The sequence below is a fragment of the Cannabis sativa genome, chromosome 4, assembly GCF_029168945.1.
Source record: "Cannabis sativa cultivar Pink pepper isolate KNU-18-1 chromosome 4, ASM2916894v1, whole genome shotgun sequence".
Lineage (NCBI taxonomy): Eukaryota > Viridiplantae > Streptophyta > Magnoliopsida > Rosales > Cannabaceae > Cannabis > Cannabis sativa.
The window spans coordinates 24,037,094-24,055,715 of NC_083604.1; the positions used below are offsets into that span (position 1 = coordinate 24,037,094).

The 18,622-nt window shown below is 39.7% G+C and overlaps 1 protein-coding gene across 1 annotated transcript; it reads left to right on the plus strand.

The window, feature by feature from the left end:
• Nucleotides 1-9,218: 9,218 nt before the first annotated feature.
• Nucleotides 9,219-10,613, plus strand: LOC133036869 (uncharacterized). The gene is made up of 3 exons (XM_061113633.1): nucleotides 9,219-9,320; nucleotides 9,824-10,198; nucleotides 10,326-10,613. The coding sequence occupies exons 1-3, from the start codon at nucleotides 9,219-9,221 to the stop codon at nucleotides 10,611-10,613; spliced, it is 765 nt and encodes a 254-aa protein (XP_060969616.1).
• The last annotated feature ends 8,009 nt before the right edge of the window (nucleotides 10,614-18,622 follow it).

Below are 18,622 nucleotides of genomic sequence, written 5' to 3' on the forward strand. Positions count from 1 at the left end.
AATCTAGAACTTAAATATTTTTTCAAATTTAAATTTAATTAAATATCAAAAATTAAGTTGTAACCACTTAATTTGAAAATATTCCATTTTAAGTTAATATTAGAAAATATATTAACTTAAAAAAATATCTAAAGAATCTTAATAACCAATTCCTAAAATTCCTCAACTTAATTTTGAAATTTGAAATTCAAAAAGATATTTAGATTTAAGTTGATTATTTATAGATAACTAAATATCAACGTAAATAGGAATATTTAATGAAAAATTTAAATTAAGCTTCAGAAAGAATCTAGATGGTTATAATTCTATATTTAATTAAATACAAGAAAATACATATAGTTTAGCTTAGAATAAAAATTCTTTAAACTATGGTTTTCTTAAATTAATTTCAAAATAAATGAAATTAATTATGTTGCTAATCAATTTTATTAGGTTAAACTAATTTAATTAACCTAGTACAGTTATTCAAATCAGGTAAATGGGCCTTCACAATTGGGGTGGTTCATGTGAGGGGGTGCTGGGTTCAGTATGTCGTACCCACTTCTATGGCTCCCAACTCTCACACAAGGCCCAAAAGAGAGGAATTTAACCTTAAAATGAACAACTGTTATTAATTGAATAGACCCAAAACTAAATGGGCCTAAATAAAATCTATCAAAACTATGATATTTTATTTAGCAACAACAACCTATATGCATCTATAACAAAATTAAACATATAGGCTCACACAGGCACACAATTTGGATGGATCCTATCATGTTGCTAGGTCATACACAGATGAAAGAAGATTGTAAAATTTACCTGTTACAAATTATTTACTTGACCAAGGGAGCCATGAGTTAAAATCAGATCATTGGATCTGTCAACAAGTTAACCATGGCTATTTGCAATCAAGCAATAATAGGTTTTGAAAACTTACAAACAAGCTAAAACAATACTCCTGCAACAAGGTTAGTTGGATAGTTGGATGTAGGATTTATTTAATTTTAAATAATTAAATTTCGAAAAAATAATTAAATAAAAAAAATATTTATTTTTCGAGAAAAAATAATATAATAAAATATTTAATAATATTTAAAATTAAACCTACAATTTTGAAAAACTAGGTTTCAACTAACCTAAATATCATTTCAAAATTTGCTAACTACTTTTAAAAATTTAATGTTATTTTATAAATTAAATATTCAATAAAAAATAAAAAAGATAAATAAATACCTTTTTCAGATTTTATGATTTAATTTAAATAAATAAAATAACAAAATTTAAAAGTTAGCAAAATATCTTACTTTTATTTAAAATTACATGATTATAGTTATCTTATTTTAAATTTAAATAAGGTCAAATTATTTAAAAAAAAATATTTAATTTAAAATCTGACCTTAAATTTAAAGATAAGATAAGATATAATCAAATTTAAAAATAAGATAGATAATTAAGCAAAAAAGATAGATATTTACTATTTTCAAATTCAAATTACACTAATATCATGTATTAATTTTAAAAAAAAATTAATTAATTTAATTATGATATTTAGAATTGAATTAGGAATAGTAAATGTCTAAGTACAAAACTACACAAAAAATCGGAAGTTAAATCCATAAAATAGCATGAAAAATTGAAGAAAAACGAAAAAATTGCGAGCTGTACAGACAGTATGTCCGCGCGCGCAACCCAAGGTGCACGACCGAGGATCCTCGGCACAGGAGGCTGCATGCAGCCTCTCCGTGCGCGCGAGGCTCGATTTCAGACAAGAAACCGTGTCTGAACGTGTGCTGTCCAAAGGTTGCCCTTCGTCCGCGCGCGCGTGTGATGATGCACGATTCCTGATATTTTTCGAAACTTCAAAAAATCATAACTAATTCAAATTAAATCGAAATTGAGTTCTGTAAAAAAGTAAAATTGCTTAATTTTTTCCATACTATCCACTAAAAATAATTCCAGAAATAGATATTCAATTATTTTTTACGAAAATTCACAAACATCAATCAATCATCAAACAACACTCAAAACAACATGATACCATCCAAAACATCAAACAAATCGTTTTAAGTCCAAATTTCTTGCAAGCAAATCAATTACCATGGCTCTGAGGCCAGTTCTTGGAAATTATTTTACCAGGATCTTAGATCTACTCACAAGTATGTTGATTAACACCCTAAATATGAACTTCTAAAACGATTATGAAATAAACACATATAAAGTATTAGAAACCTTACATTGGGTGCAGCGGAATAATATGACTCTTTCCGTTCAAATCTTTAACCCTTGTATCCTTTGTGTCGCAAAATATTATAAAGATTTGAACCTGGATCTCTTTCTCTCCTTCTTTAGTGCTGAAACTCCTTCTTGTTGAATGTCTTTCTTCACGATCTTCCTCACTATGATTGAGGTATCACTTGTTGTGTGTGGGAAGTACTCTAATCACTAAGTGGTTCGAAATTTCAAGGAAGAAGAAAGAGAAGAAGGTGGCGGCTAGGTATAGAGAGAGAAGGCTCAGGTTTTTCTCTGAAGGAAATCAGAAGTAAAAGTGTAATTTTCCTGAAGCCTTCACTATTTATTTATAGCATTCCACTAGGTTTAGGTTTGAATTATTTGGCATTAAAATAATGAAAATATCAGATGATAAACCCTATAAAAGTGGCCGGCCTAGGCAATATGGATTTGGGCCTCACTTTTTGCAATTTTGCAGTTTTATCATTTCTGCATCTCATTTTTTCAAAAATGCCAATTTTCAAATTCAACCATTTAAATGCCAATTCTAACTATTTAATTACTATAAATAATTATTCAATAATATTGTCATTTATCATATTTATTAAATGAACCATACAAAGTATCATAATTAACAAATATGCCCCTAAAAATCTTTCTTTACAATTTCGCCCTTACTTAGTGAAAAATTCACAAATAGACATAGTCTAATTTGAGAATTATAATTGATTAATCAAAACCAATTATATGAGTCTTACAAGCAATATTATCTCAACTAGTGGGGGGACCATGGGTCTATATAACCGAGCTTCCAATAAGCAGATCAAGAATTTATAATCTAAATTCACTGACTTATTAATTCTTCGTTGAATCCACGCATAGAACTTAGAATTGCACTCTCATTATATAGAATGCTCTATATGTTCCACCATATAGACACATCATTAGTTATCCATTGTTATAATCCTAATTTGATCAATGATCCTCTATAAGAATGATCTACACTGTAAAGGGATTAGGTTACCGTTACACCCTACAATGTATTTTATCCTTAAAACACTTAACCCCGTATAAATGATATTTCAGCTTATGTGAAATGAGTACTCCACCATTTATTTTTCGTTTGGTCAAGCTCGAAGGAGATCATCCTTTACTTACTATTCGCCAGATAGAAGCTATAGATTCCATGTTTATGTTAGCGCTCCTACTCAATTGCACTACCGTGTTCCCAAAATGTACGTATCACCCTGACCTAAAAGTAGGCTTAACTAACAAATCAAAGAACACGAATAGCCTCTTGAGATTGAACCTAATCATAACAGGATTAAGATCATTTGATCTAGGATCAACTAGGCGATATTGACTTGAATAGATATTACGGTAAGTTTAATAAATCTAAGTCAAAGTTCAATATCGGTCCCGTCCGATGCATACTCCATGCATCCAAGCTGAGCTTTACTTTAACCAATGCTCTGGAAATAACATAGCATTTCACCAAATGCAAGTAAACTCTGTTGTAGATTATCATATCAGTAAAACCCTGTGTCTGATAAATCTAGGAAACTTTATTCACATAGTCATGTTTACTTTCCAATATATTGATAACACAATAAACAGGATCAAGTATGTGAAAAGGGTTTCAGATGAATTTATAAATCAAATAGACAAGCAATTGATAACATGAACCAAAACATACACAAATGAATGAAAATACTTCTGTTTCTTTGTTGATGTTGAATAAAATGGATTACATTGAAATGGAATTTTATTTAGGACATAAAACCCAACACTTCACAGCTTTGCTAAAAGGCAGTGGAAGTAGTCATCGACGATGGATTTGGCACTGGCGTCAGCACTGACGCCAGGATTGAAGGTTGAGGGATCGAGGTTGTGAGCTAGATGAGGTCGTTATACTTGGTAGCCCTTCATAAGTTATTCATCGTCGACACAGCAGGTCATAGCTTTTCCACCTAGCCCCAACATCTCTTGCACCTCGTCACTTCTGCATGGTCATGCCTTAGTGGATAGCGGGGGACCCAGGTTTGAGGATACTGGTGGCTAGCCGATTCTTCAGGGAGTTGGCCGACTAGATCTAAGCTTTTCAAAGGTGCATGGATGCCATGGGAACTTTAAGACCATGTGCGTTCACCTTCTTCATTTTCTTCGTCTAGACAGGGGAGCAGACCTTCACTTTGGACGCTTTCGATGACACCCTTGACAAGCATGCCTTTAATCTTTTGCCGATCCCAATGGATAATCAGGCGACATCTCTCCTTCTTTTCTTGGGTAAGGTCTCCTCTTTCCAGATTTGTGACGGTGAACATCATGAATGTTTCTATCTTTCTTCAACTCTCAATGAAAGCACCAAAATGTTTGCTTAGATTTTTAGAAACTGAATAAAAGCTTAAGAAAGGAATAATAGGTTAAACAACGAATGCAAAATTTTTACGTGGTTCAGGCATTAAGTATCCTTAGTCCACGAGTCCATTTTATTAGGCACTTCGACTGGTGAATATTGATACAGATTGGTATACAATGGGTTGAAACTCTTTATTCATTTCGTTCCTCCTCAAGAAGAAGAGGCTTCATAGGAAATTTTGTAGAGTTTTCAAGTAAGTATATAGTGTTTTTTAGTCATCAAAGAGTGTTGCCCCTATCTTATAGAATGCAGGGGTATTTATGTGCTAGCTTCCCTCCATGCGCTGGCTGGATTAATCACCTTTAGACATGATCCATCCGTTCATTTAGTAGGTGGCCATTTTGTCATATGGCATTTAACGCCGTCCGGTGTTACAAACCGACCTCATACAAGTGTCATCTTAGGGGCTTCCTTTTTGAATTTCCCTTGTCAATGGTTGTTGGATCATTTAGGCATGTACGATTGGGCGCGCATGCCCTATACTAAGGCATATCGTCGGGGATAAATCCTAACGCCATACTTGAAAAAGCCTGGCTACTAGATCCATAGTCTGACATGTATGAGCAAAGCCTCTGCGAAGTAAGGTTACAACTCAGCCAGGTGTTTTACAAGGCACCTTCAGGCACTTTGTGAGAAATTCATACCCTTTATAGGATCATTCGACTTTAGTCCTGCAGGAGTGGTTGGCTTTAACTCCCGGGACTAGGAGAGACTTGTGATCGTAGATCTCCCCCACATCGTTGTCGTGCCAGGGGAGTTTCTTTCATGGACGCCCTTTCTGTGACCCTAGGCTCCTATCTTCCCAAAACCGTGGTCAAAAGGGTTGAACAACTGACTATCTTTAGCCTTTCTATATTAGGGTCCACGTGTCAAGCTTATGAAAATTCGAACAACAAATACATATACAATACGATTACAAAATATATACATATAATACATATTCAATGAAATATAAAATACATACATATATACTATTAAAGTTTAGATTTTTACCTTATTATCGAAATCTGACCACCATTACCGACCAAAATCTGGCCACCACACACCACTACCATAACACAATCTTAAAAATTAAGAAAAACCCTAAAAGAAATTAACAAATTCAACAACAAAGCAATGTAAATTACTAAAATTATTAGAAATTAGATTTATACTTTAATGGATGTTAAGAATCAATGATTTTTGCACAAAAAGCTGCAGCTAGAGCCACAACCACTTGGTCAACCTAAGATTTGGGTCCCAATTTTGACCCCAAATAGCTTTGTTGATTTCCCAAAAGAGCTCAAATCTTAATTTTTTATGAAAATAGAGAATATGCCTAGAATACTTCATCTGAACTGTTGATGAAAGTGGCCCAAGATGACAAAGTGTCAACATGGGTAGTGGGTCCTCATTTTGGCTTTCAGGTCAATTCGTTTCTCTTCTGAAAGCACTTATTTCCTTGTTTTGGATGAAGATGAAGAAAACGATTGGGATAGTTCTTTAGTATTGTGCTTGGAAATGCCCGGGGTTAACAATATGTCACCCTGGTCGTTGGGTGCCCGGGGCACCTAATGCTCAAGGTACTCAAAGCAAAAAGTGCTCATATTCTGATTTCGTTACCTCAATATATTTTGACAGGTCTAATTCTTATCCCAGAACAAAGTTGGGCTCATTTGCACTAAGACGGGTCCGAAAACTAAAACCATAGTAGGTTCGTCAACTTGGGCATTGGGCACCTGAGTTGACTACCGAGTTGTTGTTTTGTGTGTTTTCAGCTTCCAGACCTTGGATTTGGATTCTTCATGTCTTCATGGTGTAAAATATTGAAAGATAGTGAGTTGAAAATAACTAAGTAGGATCCAAACAACTATTCTTGAGTTCTCGGAGTCAACCTAGGCATAGGACTAGGGACCCCTCCCAAGTATAGACTGTCATGACTCGGAACTACTCAACTCCAAAATATTTTCTTTCTTGCCAAGTGTCAAACATTGATGTGTATGTCACCAATATCACTTTTCGGGTAAACAAATATTTAGAAAATTTGCTAGAAATTTTTTTTTACATATGTTATGGAAATTAAACATTTCAAATATATGAGAAAAAAATCCTATAAAAATGTTGAAAATTAAAAGATACCATTAAAATTTTATAATGAAAAAAAGGGCCACATTTTTGTATAACACAAAAAACATTTCATATTTTCTGTAATATCCTCCACCAAATAAAATAAATCTGGGTAGTAAAACTCGTTATAGATAGACAATTTTTTGTTTTTGTTTTTCACAAATAACTAAAGCTGCAACAGAGTAAAAAATGGCTCCTAGTAGAGTCTAGTCTGCATAGACTAAGGTCTTATTTGCCTTATAGCCCTCTCACTCCAGTACATTAATACTGTGTTAGTCCCGAGTTTTACTGAGATATTGCAAGGTTTTAAGAATAAAAAAAGAATTGCAGGTCGATGTGGTGGAAGAGAACATGAACAAAGCTCTATAGTGAGACAGTGAACTTGAAATGGAAATGTTGGAATTGTTTAAAGATATCACATTGGAAGACGTTGTTTCGAGTAAGGCTTGCATAGGAATGGTCATTGGCTGCAAGGATATGCCTGCCTCTGTGGTGAAAAAGATTCTGGCTGGTGTCTGGAGAAGATTGGGCCCTTGGAGGATGAAGAAGTGTGAAGATGGAATTATGGGGTTCTTCTTTGAAGAGGAAGAAGATTATGCGTTTGTAATGGACAAAAGACCCTGGCTGGTTAATGGGGTTCTACTAAATCTCAAACCGAGGCCGGTCGAAGGTGAGGTTCGTGTGGCAGAGTTTGAGGTGGCCAGGTTCTGGGTTCAGTTCCATGGGTTACCAACAAGATTTCTCTGGAATGATAACATCCCTATAGTGGCAAAAAAGGTTGGTTCCCTGGCTAAGTCGGATGACAAGAGAAAAGAAGAAGTTGTAAGAAGAGGTTATCTAAGAGCCTGGATAGATGTCTAGATGACACACCCTTTGCCATCGGGCTTCTTCCTTAAAACGGGAGGTGACTCTGAATCTTGGGTGCAGTTCAAATATGAGAAGTTGCCTATCATTTGCTTCATCTGCGGAAGACTTGCACACTGGGAAAAAGTGTGTCATGCCCAAACGGCTATGGTATACCCGAGAAACGGTAAAGCAGTACAGATATATGGAAGCTAGTTAAAGAGTGATACAGGGCACAGTAGGTGCTTCAACTCTAATGGAAGAGGAGTAACGAGGTTGATTATAGAAGAAAGTATCCCGAAGTGGGATCAGCACAGAAAGGGTCGGACGGGAACTTGGAAGAGAAGACCAGCGGTGGTTAAAGCGACTGATGAGAAAGATAAGGGGAAGGAGACGAAGCCGTTTTGGGGGAGGCCAACTGGCGAGTAACTATTACAGGAACAGGGGACAAAGGACAAATTCGAGTACGAGAATGTCAGTAATAGTACAAGTAGTGGCAATAGTGTAGTGATGGATGAGAATGTTGGTGTACAACAAGAAAATGTGGCAAATGAAAATTTGAACGTGGAGAACGAGAATATCCTTCAGATTCGGCCTCATTTATTGGAGCTCCCTAGCCCAGACTTTGTTAATAACGGTAACCCAGATTGATTCCTGATGTAGGGCCTTCAGTTGCACAAACTTTGGAGATACCACATGAGTGGGTGTGTAGGTCCGAAACTCCTCACCTATTCCATGAGCCCATCCCTCTGAGCTGGCCCAATCATGTTGTGGATGCCCAACAAATGTTCTTAAACCTATACAGGCCTGAGTTCCTAAATCTATACAAGGCCCAACAGTCCCTCATCTCAAACCCCCTGACTTATCTGCTATGATACTTCATCTCTTGGGAAAGAACAGGAAAAGAAAGGCTCACACCTGGTATCAGCCATACCGGCAGTTGCAAACTTCACTCCTCCGAAATACTATGAGAAAACAGATAATCAAGGAGATACTCAGAATGCTGGAACCAACAAGTTCTGTATTGGTTTGGGGGACACACTCGCGAGTGCCACTACTAGCAGAGGGCAACCGAGAAAGAACAAGGAGAAGGGCAAAGATAGCGCCGACCGCAGATGTAACGTCCCTGCTTCAAACCTCCATTGAGTCATTAGACCCACGGAATGAATGGCTCTTATACACGAGTACGTCACTCTGGCTGCTTCATGGACTGATGACTGACCGTACAGACCAACACGAGTGTTTCCAGCGTGTTTTGTCCTCACTCGCACGCTTCCTGGGAAAACTTCCCAGGAGGTCACCCATCCTAAAATTGCCCCAGGTCAAGCACGCTTAACTGTGGAGTTCTATTGAGATGGGCTACCGAAAAACAAGATGCACCTTGTTGATATAGGTAGTACCAATCAATCCATTTAAGCCCTCTTCAACTATGTATTCCCACGCGTACACAGTCTCAAAATCATCCCACTTGACCTTCCCCAAGCGATGTGGGATTGCACATCTTACCCGGTATTTCCCCTTACGGATCACGGGACTACTGACTGTCACAATCACCCCCCCTTACAGGGTTTGACGTCCTCGTCGACCACACATCCAGTTGGGTCAAGGCTCTAATACCATTTGTAACGTCCCCTAACGGATGACGGGACTACTGACTGTCACAGCAGAGGTTCAGGGGTCAAAACTAGAAGTGGAAGGAAAACATGTGGCAATAAGGCATCTTCAGTTCAGCCTAATTCAGGTGATTTAAATGAGTGGCTAGCTAATTGTATCGAAGTCAATGTGGAGTTCGCTCAAAATTTTGGAAATGGCGAGGAGGCGGCCGTGATCATGCCCCCACCGTCATCATGAGGTGTCTAGCATGGAACTGCCGTGGGCTTCAACAGCCTGCGGCAGAGAGAACCCCTCGGGGTCTTATTCGCGACTGTGATGCGGATATTCTATTTTTGTCTGAAACTAAAGTTGACAAAGTTTGGATGAGGAGTGTGATGAATAGATTGGGTCTCTTGAATGTTTGTTGTATTCCTGCGATAGGCACTTTAGGGGGATTCTGCGTGGCTTGGAAAAGAGGCATCAATTTCCAACTTATGGAAAGTTTCAAAACCGGCTTCAAAATTGGAGTTTATGAGGCGTTGGGGTACTCCAAATGGTGTATATACTGTGTCTATGGTACGCCATATCATGCTAAAAAAAAAAGACTTCTGGAACTGGCTGACTGAGAGGGTGGCTAATTGTCAAGACTAGTGGGTTCTTATGGGGGATCTTAATGCTACCCTAGAGGAAACAGAGAAGGAAGGTGGAAGAAACTTTGATCGTAGGGAGGGCGAGTTCCTGGCAAATTTTCTGTTTGAAATAGGTGGAGTGGACCTAGGGTGTGGAAGCGGAATGACTACTTGGCAAAACTCAAGATATGCTAGTAAAAAGTTCAAGAAGAGGCTTGATAGGGTGGTTACGAGTGCGTTGTGGTGCACTGAATTCCCAAAGGCTTGTGTGGAAAAATTCCCAATCATTGGGTCAGATTATGCCCCTATCCTCCTTCGTGCGTGGGGTGAGGGGCCTAAGCTTTGGTATCCCTTCCATTTTTTGGAACTTTTGACTTCTAGACCTGATTGTGAGAAGGTAATTGGGAACTCGTGGATGGGGTGCGACAGAACACTGCTGGGTGTCTTCTTCAAAGGAATTAATATACACTAAACGAGATCTTAAGAAATAGAATACGGAGGTCTTTGGATTTTGTGATCGCAAGTTAAAAGAATTACATCGAAGGCTAGCTGATGTACAGAACAAACCAATAACAGATGCTTTGGTTGAAATTGAAGCAGAGATTCAGTTGGAGATCATGGAGATGGAGGGGAGGATGGATAGAATATGGAAGAAAAAATCTTGTGAGAATTGGCTTCAGTTCGGAGATGACAATACAAAGTTTTTTCACGCTTCTACATTCATTCGTAGAAGGCAAAATTTTATTGGAAGCATCATCGATAATTCAGGAAGGTGGTTGAGACAAAGGGATGAAATTGGAGATCATTTTTAGAATAATTTCAAGGCGCTTTCGAAGATCGACAACGACTTTGATAAGCTGTTTGTTGAGAAGGTTACTAATGCTGAGAACGAGGAAATAGGAAAGATTCTGAGAGACTCCGAGATTAAGGAAGTGGTCTTTAAACTACACCCTCTCAAAGCTCCTGGGCCCGACGGATACCCTGGAATATTTTTTCAAAAATACTGGCACATGGTGGGCAAAGAAGTGTGTGAAATGGTAAGGAAATTCTTCTCTACAGGAGAGATTGTCAGTCAGCTCAACCACTCGTTTATATGCTTGATACCTAAGGTCAGTATTGCAGACAGATTTGAAAAATTCAGGCCTATAAGTCTTTGTAATTTTTGGTACAAGGTCATTGCGAGGCTGCTTACGGATCAGCTAAAAGGAGTTATGGATAGGCTTGTGTCTCCATATCAATCGGCCTTCATCCCTGGAAGGTGGATTGCTGAATGTACTATCATGGCTCAAGAAGTTCTTCATTCATTGAAAAACAAGAAAGGCAAGAAAGGGGTTATGGCGATTAAAACTGAGATGAATAAGGCTTACGATCAGATGGAGTGGGGCTTCATAAGCCAGGTCCTAAAAGCTAATGGATTCAACAACCACGTCTGCAAGCTGATTATGCAATGTATAACTACTGTCAGTTATTCTATCCTCCTAAATGGCGCACCACTTGCTCCCTTCAATCCTAAGAGAGGTCTACGGCAAGGCGACCCACTATCGCCCTTTATCTTCATATTATGCAGTGAAGTTTTGTCAAAACTAATTTTCCAGGAGGAAAAGAATGGTGGGATCACAGGAATTCGGGTGGCTAGGAATGCAATGCCAATTTCTCACTTATTCTATGTAGACGATGCTATGTTCTTTTCCCAAGCTTCGGCTAGTAATGCTACAAGACTTCTCCATTGTTTTCGTAAATATGAAGAGTGGTCTGGACAGACAATAAGCAAAGAGAAAAGCGGAGTGGTATTCTCGCCGAATACAAATAAGGGGTGCAATGAAGAGATAAAAGAGATCACCGGGATGCAAAATATTAAACAGTGTGAAAAATATCTAGAAAATCCTTTCTTTTTTTTTCAGCAAGCAAAAGAAAAGATTACTACTTTATAAAGGAGAAGATTCAAGGGAGGTTGGAAGGATGGAAGGCCAAACACTTATCCCAGGTAGGTAGAACTACTCTAATTGGGTCAGTTCTACAGAGTATTCTGAATTACTTCATGTCTACCGTGCAAGTACCTCAGACCCTTTGTGATGAACTTGACAGAATTCTTGCAAGATTCTCGTGGATTGGTAACAAAGAAAGGAAACATTATCAGGCGTACATGTAAAGACCGCTTAGTTTAATTTGAAAATTAGCAGTTAATTATGTTTAATTATGGAAAATTATTTATAGATATTTAAATAATTATTTATGCTGTTATTATTGAATTCTGAAATGCATTTTATGTCATATAGTGAATTTCATAATTTTGCATTTCCGCTGCCCGGCAACATGGAACTCGGTGTTTGGCTCAGTAGAATCACAACTTAGCATGTTAGTATATTGGCACAGTTTATTAGACATTGGGAATGTCGCGAGTGGTCGGGAATTTAGAAATTCCCAAGTTACCCTTTTAGTACCCCTTTATGTTATTTTAGTGTGGAGGGGCAAATTGGTCATTTTGCCCATGGATATTTTGTCCTTTAGTGGACTAAGTGATTTGATTATGTGATTTTATGGTGGTGAGTTGGTTGAGATAAGTAGAGAAATTATCTTTTATTTGTTCACTTTATTCAAAATTGGAAATTAGAAGAAAAATCAAAGAAAGATAAAAAAAAAATTGCATTTTCACTCAAAGCTCTCTCTCTCTCTCTCTCGGCTTGGTGTGAGCTGCTAGGGCTAGGAGTTTTTCTTAGCATTTCAAACACTTTTTCAACCATTCTAAGTGTAGTTCAATTGTTGGTAAGGTTCTAGAACTTGTTCTTGTTTGTTTTCTTGAATTTTGAAGAAAACTGATGATGAATTGCATGCTTACTTGAAGTGTTGTTGCTTCTGTGTTTGTGAAATATTTTCAGAGATTTAATCTTGTTTAATTGAGTAGAATAGAGCTAGTTATGATGCATGTTAGTTGTGTTGTTCAAAGTTTTGAATTTTAGCTCAAAAACTTGGTTTTTATGGTAAAATGAAGAATTTGGTTACTGTGTTTGTGGTGGTTGTTTTCTGTTGTTTGCAGAAGCTTAGTTATGCATATTTAAGTAGATTTAAACAGATTTGAATGCATGTTAGAGGGGTTTAGCCAAGCTTGAGTTTTGAACTCAAAGCTTGGAGCTTTAAAGGCATTTCTCGTATCTGTGATTTCTGGATTGTTTTAATGCTTTGAAAATCTTCTTTGGGGTATTTAGAACAGGTCTGGAAGGTTTGGTATGAATTGTGTTTGATTTGAATGAGTTATGGAATTTTGTGTGTTTCCTGCGAGGAACCGGAATTCCGGTTGTGCAACAGTATGTATAACAGTATGCATATGTATTACATGTTTAGCGTGCATGTTAGGAAGCCTGTTAGATTACATTAGATATGTATGCTGGCTTCATACCATCCGACCATATCACATCGGTTAGGCTAGAGTATGACTAGCAGTTGGAGTATGACCAGTGAACCGAGTATAGGCTGATACTAGGGTTGGTGGTACTGTACTGTTTGACCGTATCACATCGGTTAGGCTAGAGTATGACTAGCAGCTGGAGTATGACCAGTGAACCGAGTATAGGCTGATACTGTAACACATCGGTAAAGCTAGAGTATGACTAGCAGCTGGAGTATGACCAGTGTACCGAGTATAGGCTGTTACTTTGTCAATAGTACCGTCGTACGAACGTTCGGGACTCAGTATCGTGTGGGACACGGCAGTTAGGGTTATGGTCAGGGGTATGGGCGTCTGATCATAACCCGGGATTATGTATGTTTTATGATTTATGCTTTTTTTACTAAGTCTGTCGACTCACAGTGCTATGTTTATGTGTAGGTAAGGGCAAGGCCAAGGCTGAGGAACCGTGAGAACAAGCTGATGAAGATTGTACATGACGGGGCGATTAGGCCTGGAGCGTACGATCCTTGGGACAACAGTGCTTTTGTAGTTAGTTGCTGGGCGACAAGTATTTTGTATTAGACAGTAATTAATCACGATTTCCATAAACCTCGTTGAATAGCAACGAGCTGCACAGTACGTTTAGTCACGTAATATGCCTATGCTAGTTAGTGTGTTACAATTTGGTATCAAAGCCGCCAGGTTGTCTTCCGAAGATCGTCACGACATGTACAATCATCATCAGCAGTTAGCTCGTTCTACAGTTCAGTAAGCTTTTATTGCTTTAGTAGTTTATTTAATTATTATGAAATAAGAAAAGCCTGATAGGAAGCATGTTAGTAGCCTGATAGTAGAATAGGTGCATGTTTTTAATTTCCAAATAAAGCGGCATTAGTAAGCTCTCGTTGATCATGACCTGATGTGCCAACTCTTGGTTTTACAGGCTGTTCAGACTAGATGGACGCCAGGCGGAACACCAGGAGTCAGGGCAACTCATTCGGGTCAAATCAGGGTCAAGGAGCTCAGTTTCCCCCGAATGTTAGGGGCCGTGGTAGAGGTCCCAGGGGCAGGGCTCATGTTCGGGGTGATGTTAACCCGCCACAGGCTGCCCAGGCTGCCTAAGCCAATCAGGAAGCCCAGAATTGGGAAACTAGTTTTGCTGAAATGCAAGCAAGAATAGAGGAGCAAGACAGTGAGATTCAGAGATTGAGGCAGCAGGGTGCTCCTGCAGTGCCGGTGCCAGAAGTTCCTGTGGCACCTGCCCCTCTTGCTCAGGCCGAAATAGTGGTAGCGGGGAATAGAATGGAACCCTTGTATGAAAGGTTCCAGAGGTAGGCACCTCCGGTTTTTCTGGGAGGTCCGGACGTCATGAAAGCCAAGCAGTGGCGAACGGTGATTACAAAGATATTGAATTTTATGGGTGTCACCGGGAATGACAGGGTGGTGTGTGCCACCTTTCAGTTTCAAGAGGATGCTCTAGTTTGGTGGGACATGGTATCCCAGATTCACGACGTCACAACTATGACCTGGGAAAGGTTTCAGGAACTCTTTAATGCAAAATACTAAAATGAGGCCGTTAGAAGTGCCAAGAGGAAAGAGTTCACCCACCTACCCAGAAGGAAAATATGAGTGTGACAGAATACACAACTCAGTTTGATCGGTTGGCGAGGTTGGCCTCGGGAATTGTGCCAACCGATTTCAGTAAGAAGGAAAAATATCTTGATGGACTTAATGTGAAGATCAAGCATGACCTTATGATCACTACAGACGACATGACCACCTATGCTGAGATGGTGGAAAAAGCACTGCGGGCTGAGGGCAAAGTTGGATGTATGTCGTAGTCGGTTAGGACTCCAGTGAGTGGCGAGGCTCCTACCCCTCCTACATCAGGCTTTAGCAGGGGAGGTAGTGGTTCGGCCATGGACCAGAAGAGGAAAACATCCACTGCATCCGGTGGCTCGGGGCAGAACAAGAGGTTCCGGGGGAACCAGAGTAGAGCCTGTCATCAGGGTAGCGCTGAGACCCGCTATTCTTACCCAGAGTGCCCTAGTTGTAAAAGGCACCATCTGGGTGAGTGCAGAGGTCAGGGATGCTTTCAGTGTGGCATGCACGGACATTACAAGAGGGATTGTCCCCAGCTCAGAACAGAGGCACCAAGGGCTCCAGCGAGACCCACTCCAGCTAGGGTGTTTGCCATTACGCAGGCTGATGCAGAAGCCAGCCCTTCAGTTGTAACAGGTCAGCTCTCAGTTAACAACTCATTTTACTCAGTATTGTTTGATTCTGGGGCCACACATTCTTATGTGGCAGCCATAATCTTTAGTAAATTGGATAGACCGTATGATAGTTATAAATCAGGGTTTGGAACCCTATTACCAGGCGGAGAGTTAGTTATCTCCAAAAGGTAGATTAGGTCTATGCCGATCAGAATAGACAGTAGGGAGTTAAGTGCTGACTTGATAGAAATGAGCCTAGTAGATTTCGATATTATTCTGGGAATGGATTTCCTATCTAAATACTCAGCCAGTATTGATTGCAAGAGGAAGATGGTGATCTTCCAACCGGAAAGTGAAGAACCATTTGTATTCGTTGGTTCAGTTCGGGGGTCTCGGCTCCCGGTGATTTCGGCCATGTCAGCTAGGGAGTTACTGCATGGCGGTTGTTTAGGGTTTCTGGCCGTGGTGATGGACACCACTCGGCCAGATACCATTCGGCCAGAGGACATCAAGGTGGTTCGGGAATTTCTAGATGTTTTTCCCGAAGAACTTCCAGGTTTACCACCCCAGCGGGAGATTGATTTTGTTATTGATTTGGCACCCGGCGTGGAACCTGTTTCCAAGGCTCCGTATAGAATGGCTCCAGTTGAGCTTAAAGAATTAAAGATTCAGCTTCAAGGGTTACTTGACATAGGATTTATCCGACCTAGTGTGTCACCCTGGGGAGCTCCGGTTTTGTTCGTCAAGAAGAAAGATGGAACTATGAGAATGTGCATCGATTATCGGGAATTAAACAAGCTAACAGTGAAGAATAAATATCCATTACCTAGGATCGATGATCTTTTCAATCAACTTCAGGGGAAGACGGTCTTTTTTAAGATTGATCTCCGATCGGGTTATCATCAGTTGAAAATCCGAGAGGAGGACATTCCGAAGACTGCTTTCCGTACTAGGTATGGACATTACGAATTCTTGGTTATGTTGTTTGGACTAACCAATGCTCCTGCAGCATTTATGGATTTAATATATAGAGTATTCAAGGATTTCCTCGATATCTGTGTAATTGTGTTTATCGACGACATCCTTGTGTACTCTCAATCAGAAGAGGAGCATGAGTTACATCTTCAGATGGTTCTGCAACGGCTTCGGGAACACAAGCTTTACGCCAAATTCAAGAAATGTGAATTTTGGCTATCTCAGGTGTCTTTCTTAGGGCACATTGTTAGCAAAGATGGGATCAAGGTGGATCTAGGGAAAATAGAATCCGTCAGGGATTGGCCAAGACCGAAGACAGTGATAGAAATTAGAAGCTTTTTGGGTTTAGCCGGTTATTATCGTCGGTTCGTGGAAGGGTTTTCTAAGATTTCAACACCCTTAACCGAACTTACGAAGAAGAATCATCGGTTTGTGTGGTTAGAGAAGTGCGAAGCTAGTTTTCAAGAGCTGAAACAGAGGTTGATTACAGCTCCAGTGCTAGCTTTGCCTTCAGATAAAGAAAAATTTGTAGTTTATTGCGATGCATCCAGACAAGGTCTGGGGTGTGTGCTGATGCAAGCCGATCGGATTATCGCTTATGCCTCCCGTCAGTTAAAGGATTATGAACAGCGATACCCGACTCATGATTTAGAGTTGGCCGCGATAGTTTTTGCATTGAAGATCTGGCGGCATTACCTTTACGGAGAAAGGTGTGAAATCTATACCGACCATAAAAGTCTCAAATATTTCTTTACTCAGAAAGATTTGAATATGAGACAGAGACGTTGGTTGGAGTTAGTGAAAGATTATGACTGTGAGATTCTCTATCACCCTGGGAAGGCCAATGTAGTGGCCGATGCCCTGAGCAGGAAGGGTCCCGGGCAGGTAGCTAGCATGATTCAGATCTCACCTCAGTTAGCTGAAGACATGGTTAGATCCAGCATTGAGTTTGTGGTAGGCCAGCTTCACAACTTGACGCTGCAATCTGATTTGTTGGAAAGAATTAAAGCCGCTCAGATGACTGATCCAGAGTTAGTAAAAATCAGAGACGAGGTTTTGGCTGGCCAAGCCAGGGATTTTTCAGTGTCAGACAACGGGATGCTTCTGTATAAAGCTAGGGTTTGTGTTCCGAGTAGTGTGAAACTCAGGAATGAGATCTTTGAAGAGGCTCATTCTACCCCTTATTCTCTGCATCCCGGCACAACCAAGATGTACCAGGATCTTAAACTGTACTTCTGGTGGAGCGGTATGAAGAAGAATTTGGTAGAATTTGTATCGAGATGCCTCACCTGTCAGCAGATTAAGGCTGAACATCAGAGACCAGCAGGGTTGTTGCAGCCTTTAACCCTACCTGAATGGAAGTGGGAGGATATCACGATGGATTTCGTGGTTGGGTTACCTAGAACCACGGGTTTGTTCGATTCCATCTGGGTAGTGGTGGATCGATTCACGAAATAGTAAGACTTCACGGGGCACCGAAGTCTATAGTTTCGGATAGAGATCCGAAGTTCACCTCCAAGTTTTGGCAGAGTTTGCAACGAGCAATGGGTACAAAACTGAAATTCAGTACAGCCTTCCATCCTCAGACAGATGGACAGTCCGAAAGGACAATTCAGATACTGGAGGACATGTTACGAGCCTGTGTTATGGATTTTGAAGGCTCTTGGAATAAATATCTACCGTTGATAGAATTTTCTTACAACAACAGTTATCAGAGTACGATAGGGATTGCTCCCTATGAACTGTTATACGGTAGGAAGTGTAGATCTACCATCCACTGGGATGAGACAGGAGAGAGAAAATACCTAGGTCTGGAGTCAGTGCAGCGGACCAATGAGGCGATTGAGAAAATAAAAGCTAGAATGCTTGCCTCTCAGAGTAGACAAAAAAGTTATGCAGATCCGAAACGCAGAGATGTTGAGTTCCAAGTAGGGGACCATGTGTTTCTAAGGGTGTCTCCAATGAAGGGGATCGAACGTTTCGGGAAAAGAGGCAAGTTATGCCCTAGGTTTACAAGACCTTTTGAGATTCTCGAAAAGGTAGGTCAAGTGGCATACCGGTTAGCATTGCCTCCAGCTCTTTCTGTAGTTCACAACGTATTCCATGTCTCCATGTTGAGAAAATACGTTTCAGATCCTACTCAAATACTCAGTTACGAGAGCCTTGAATTGCAGCCAGATATGACATACGAAGAACAGCCAGTGCAGATCCTGGATAGAAAGGATAAAGTCCTTCGGAATAAGAC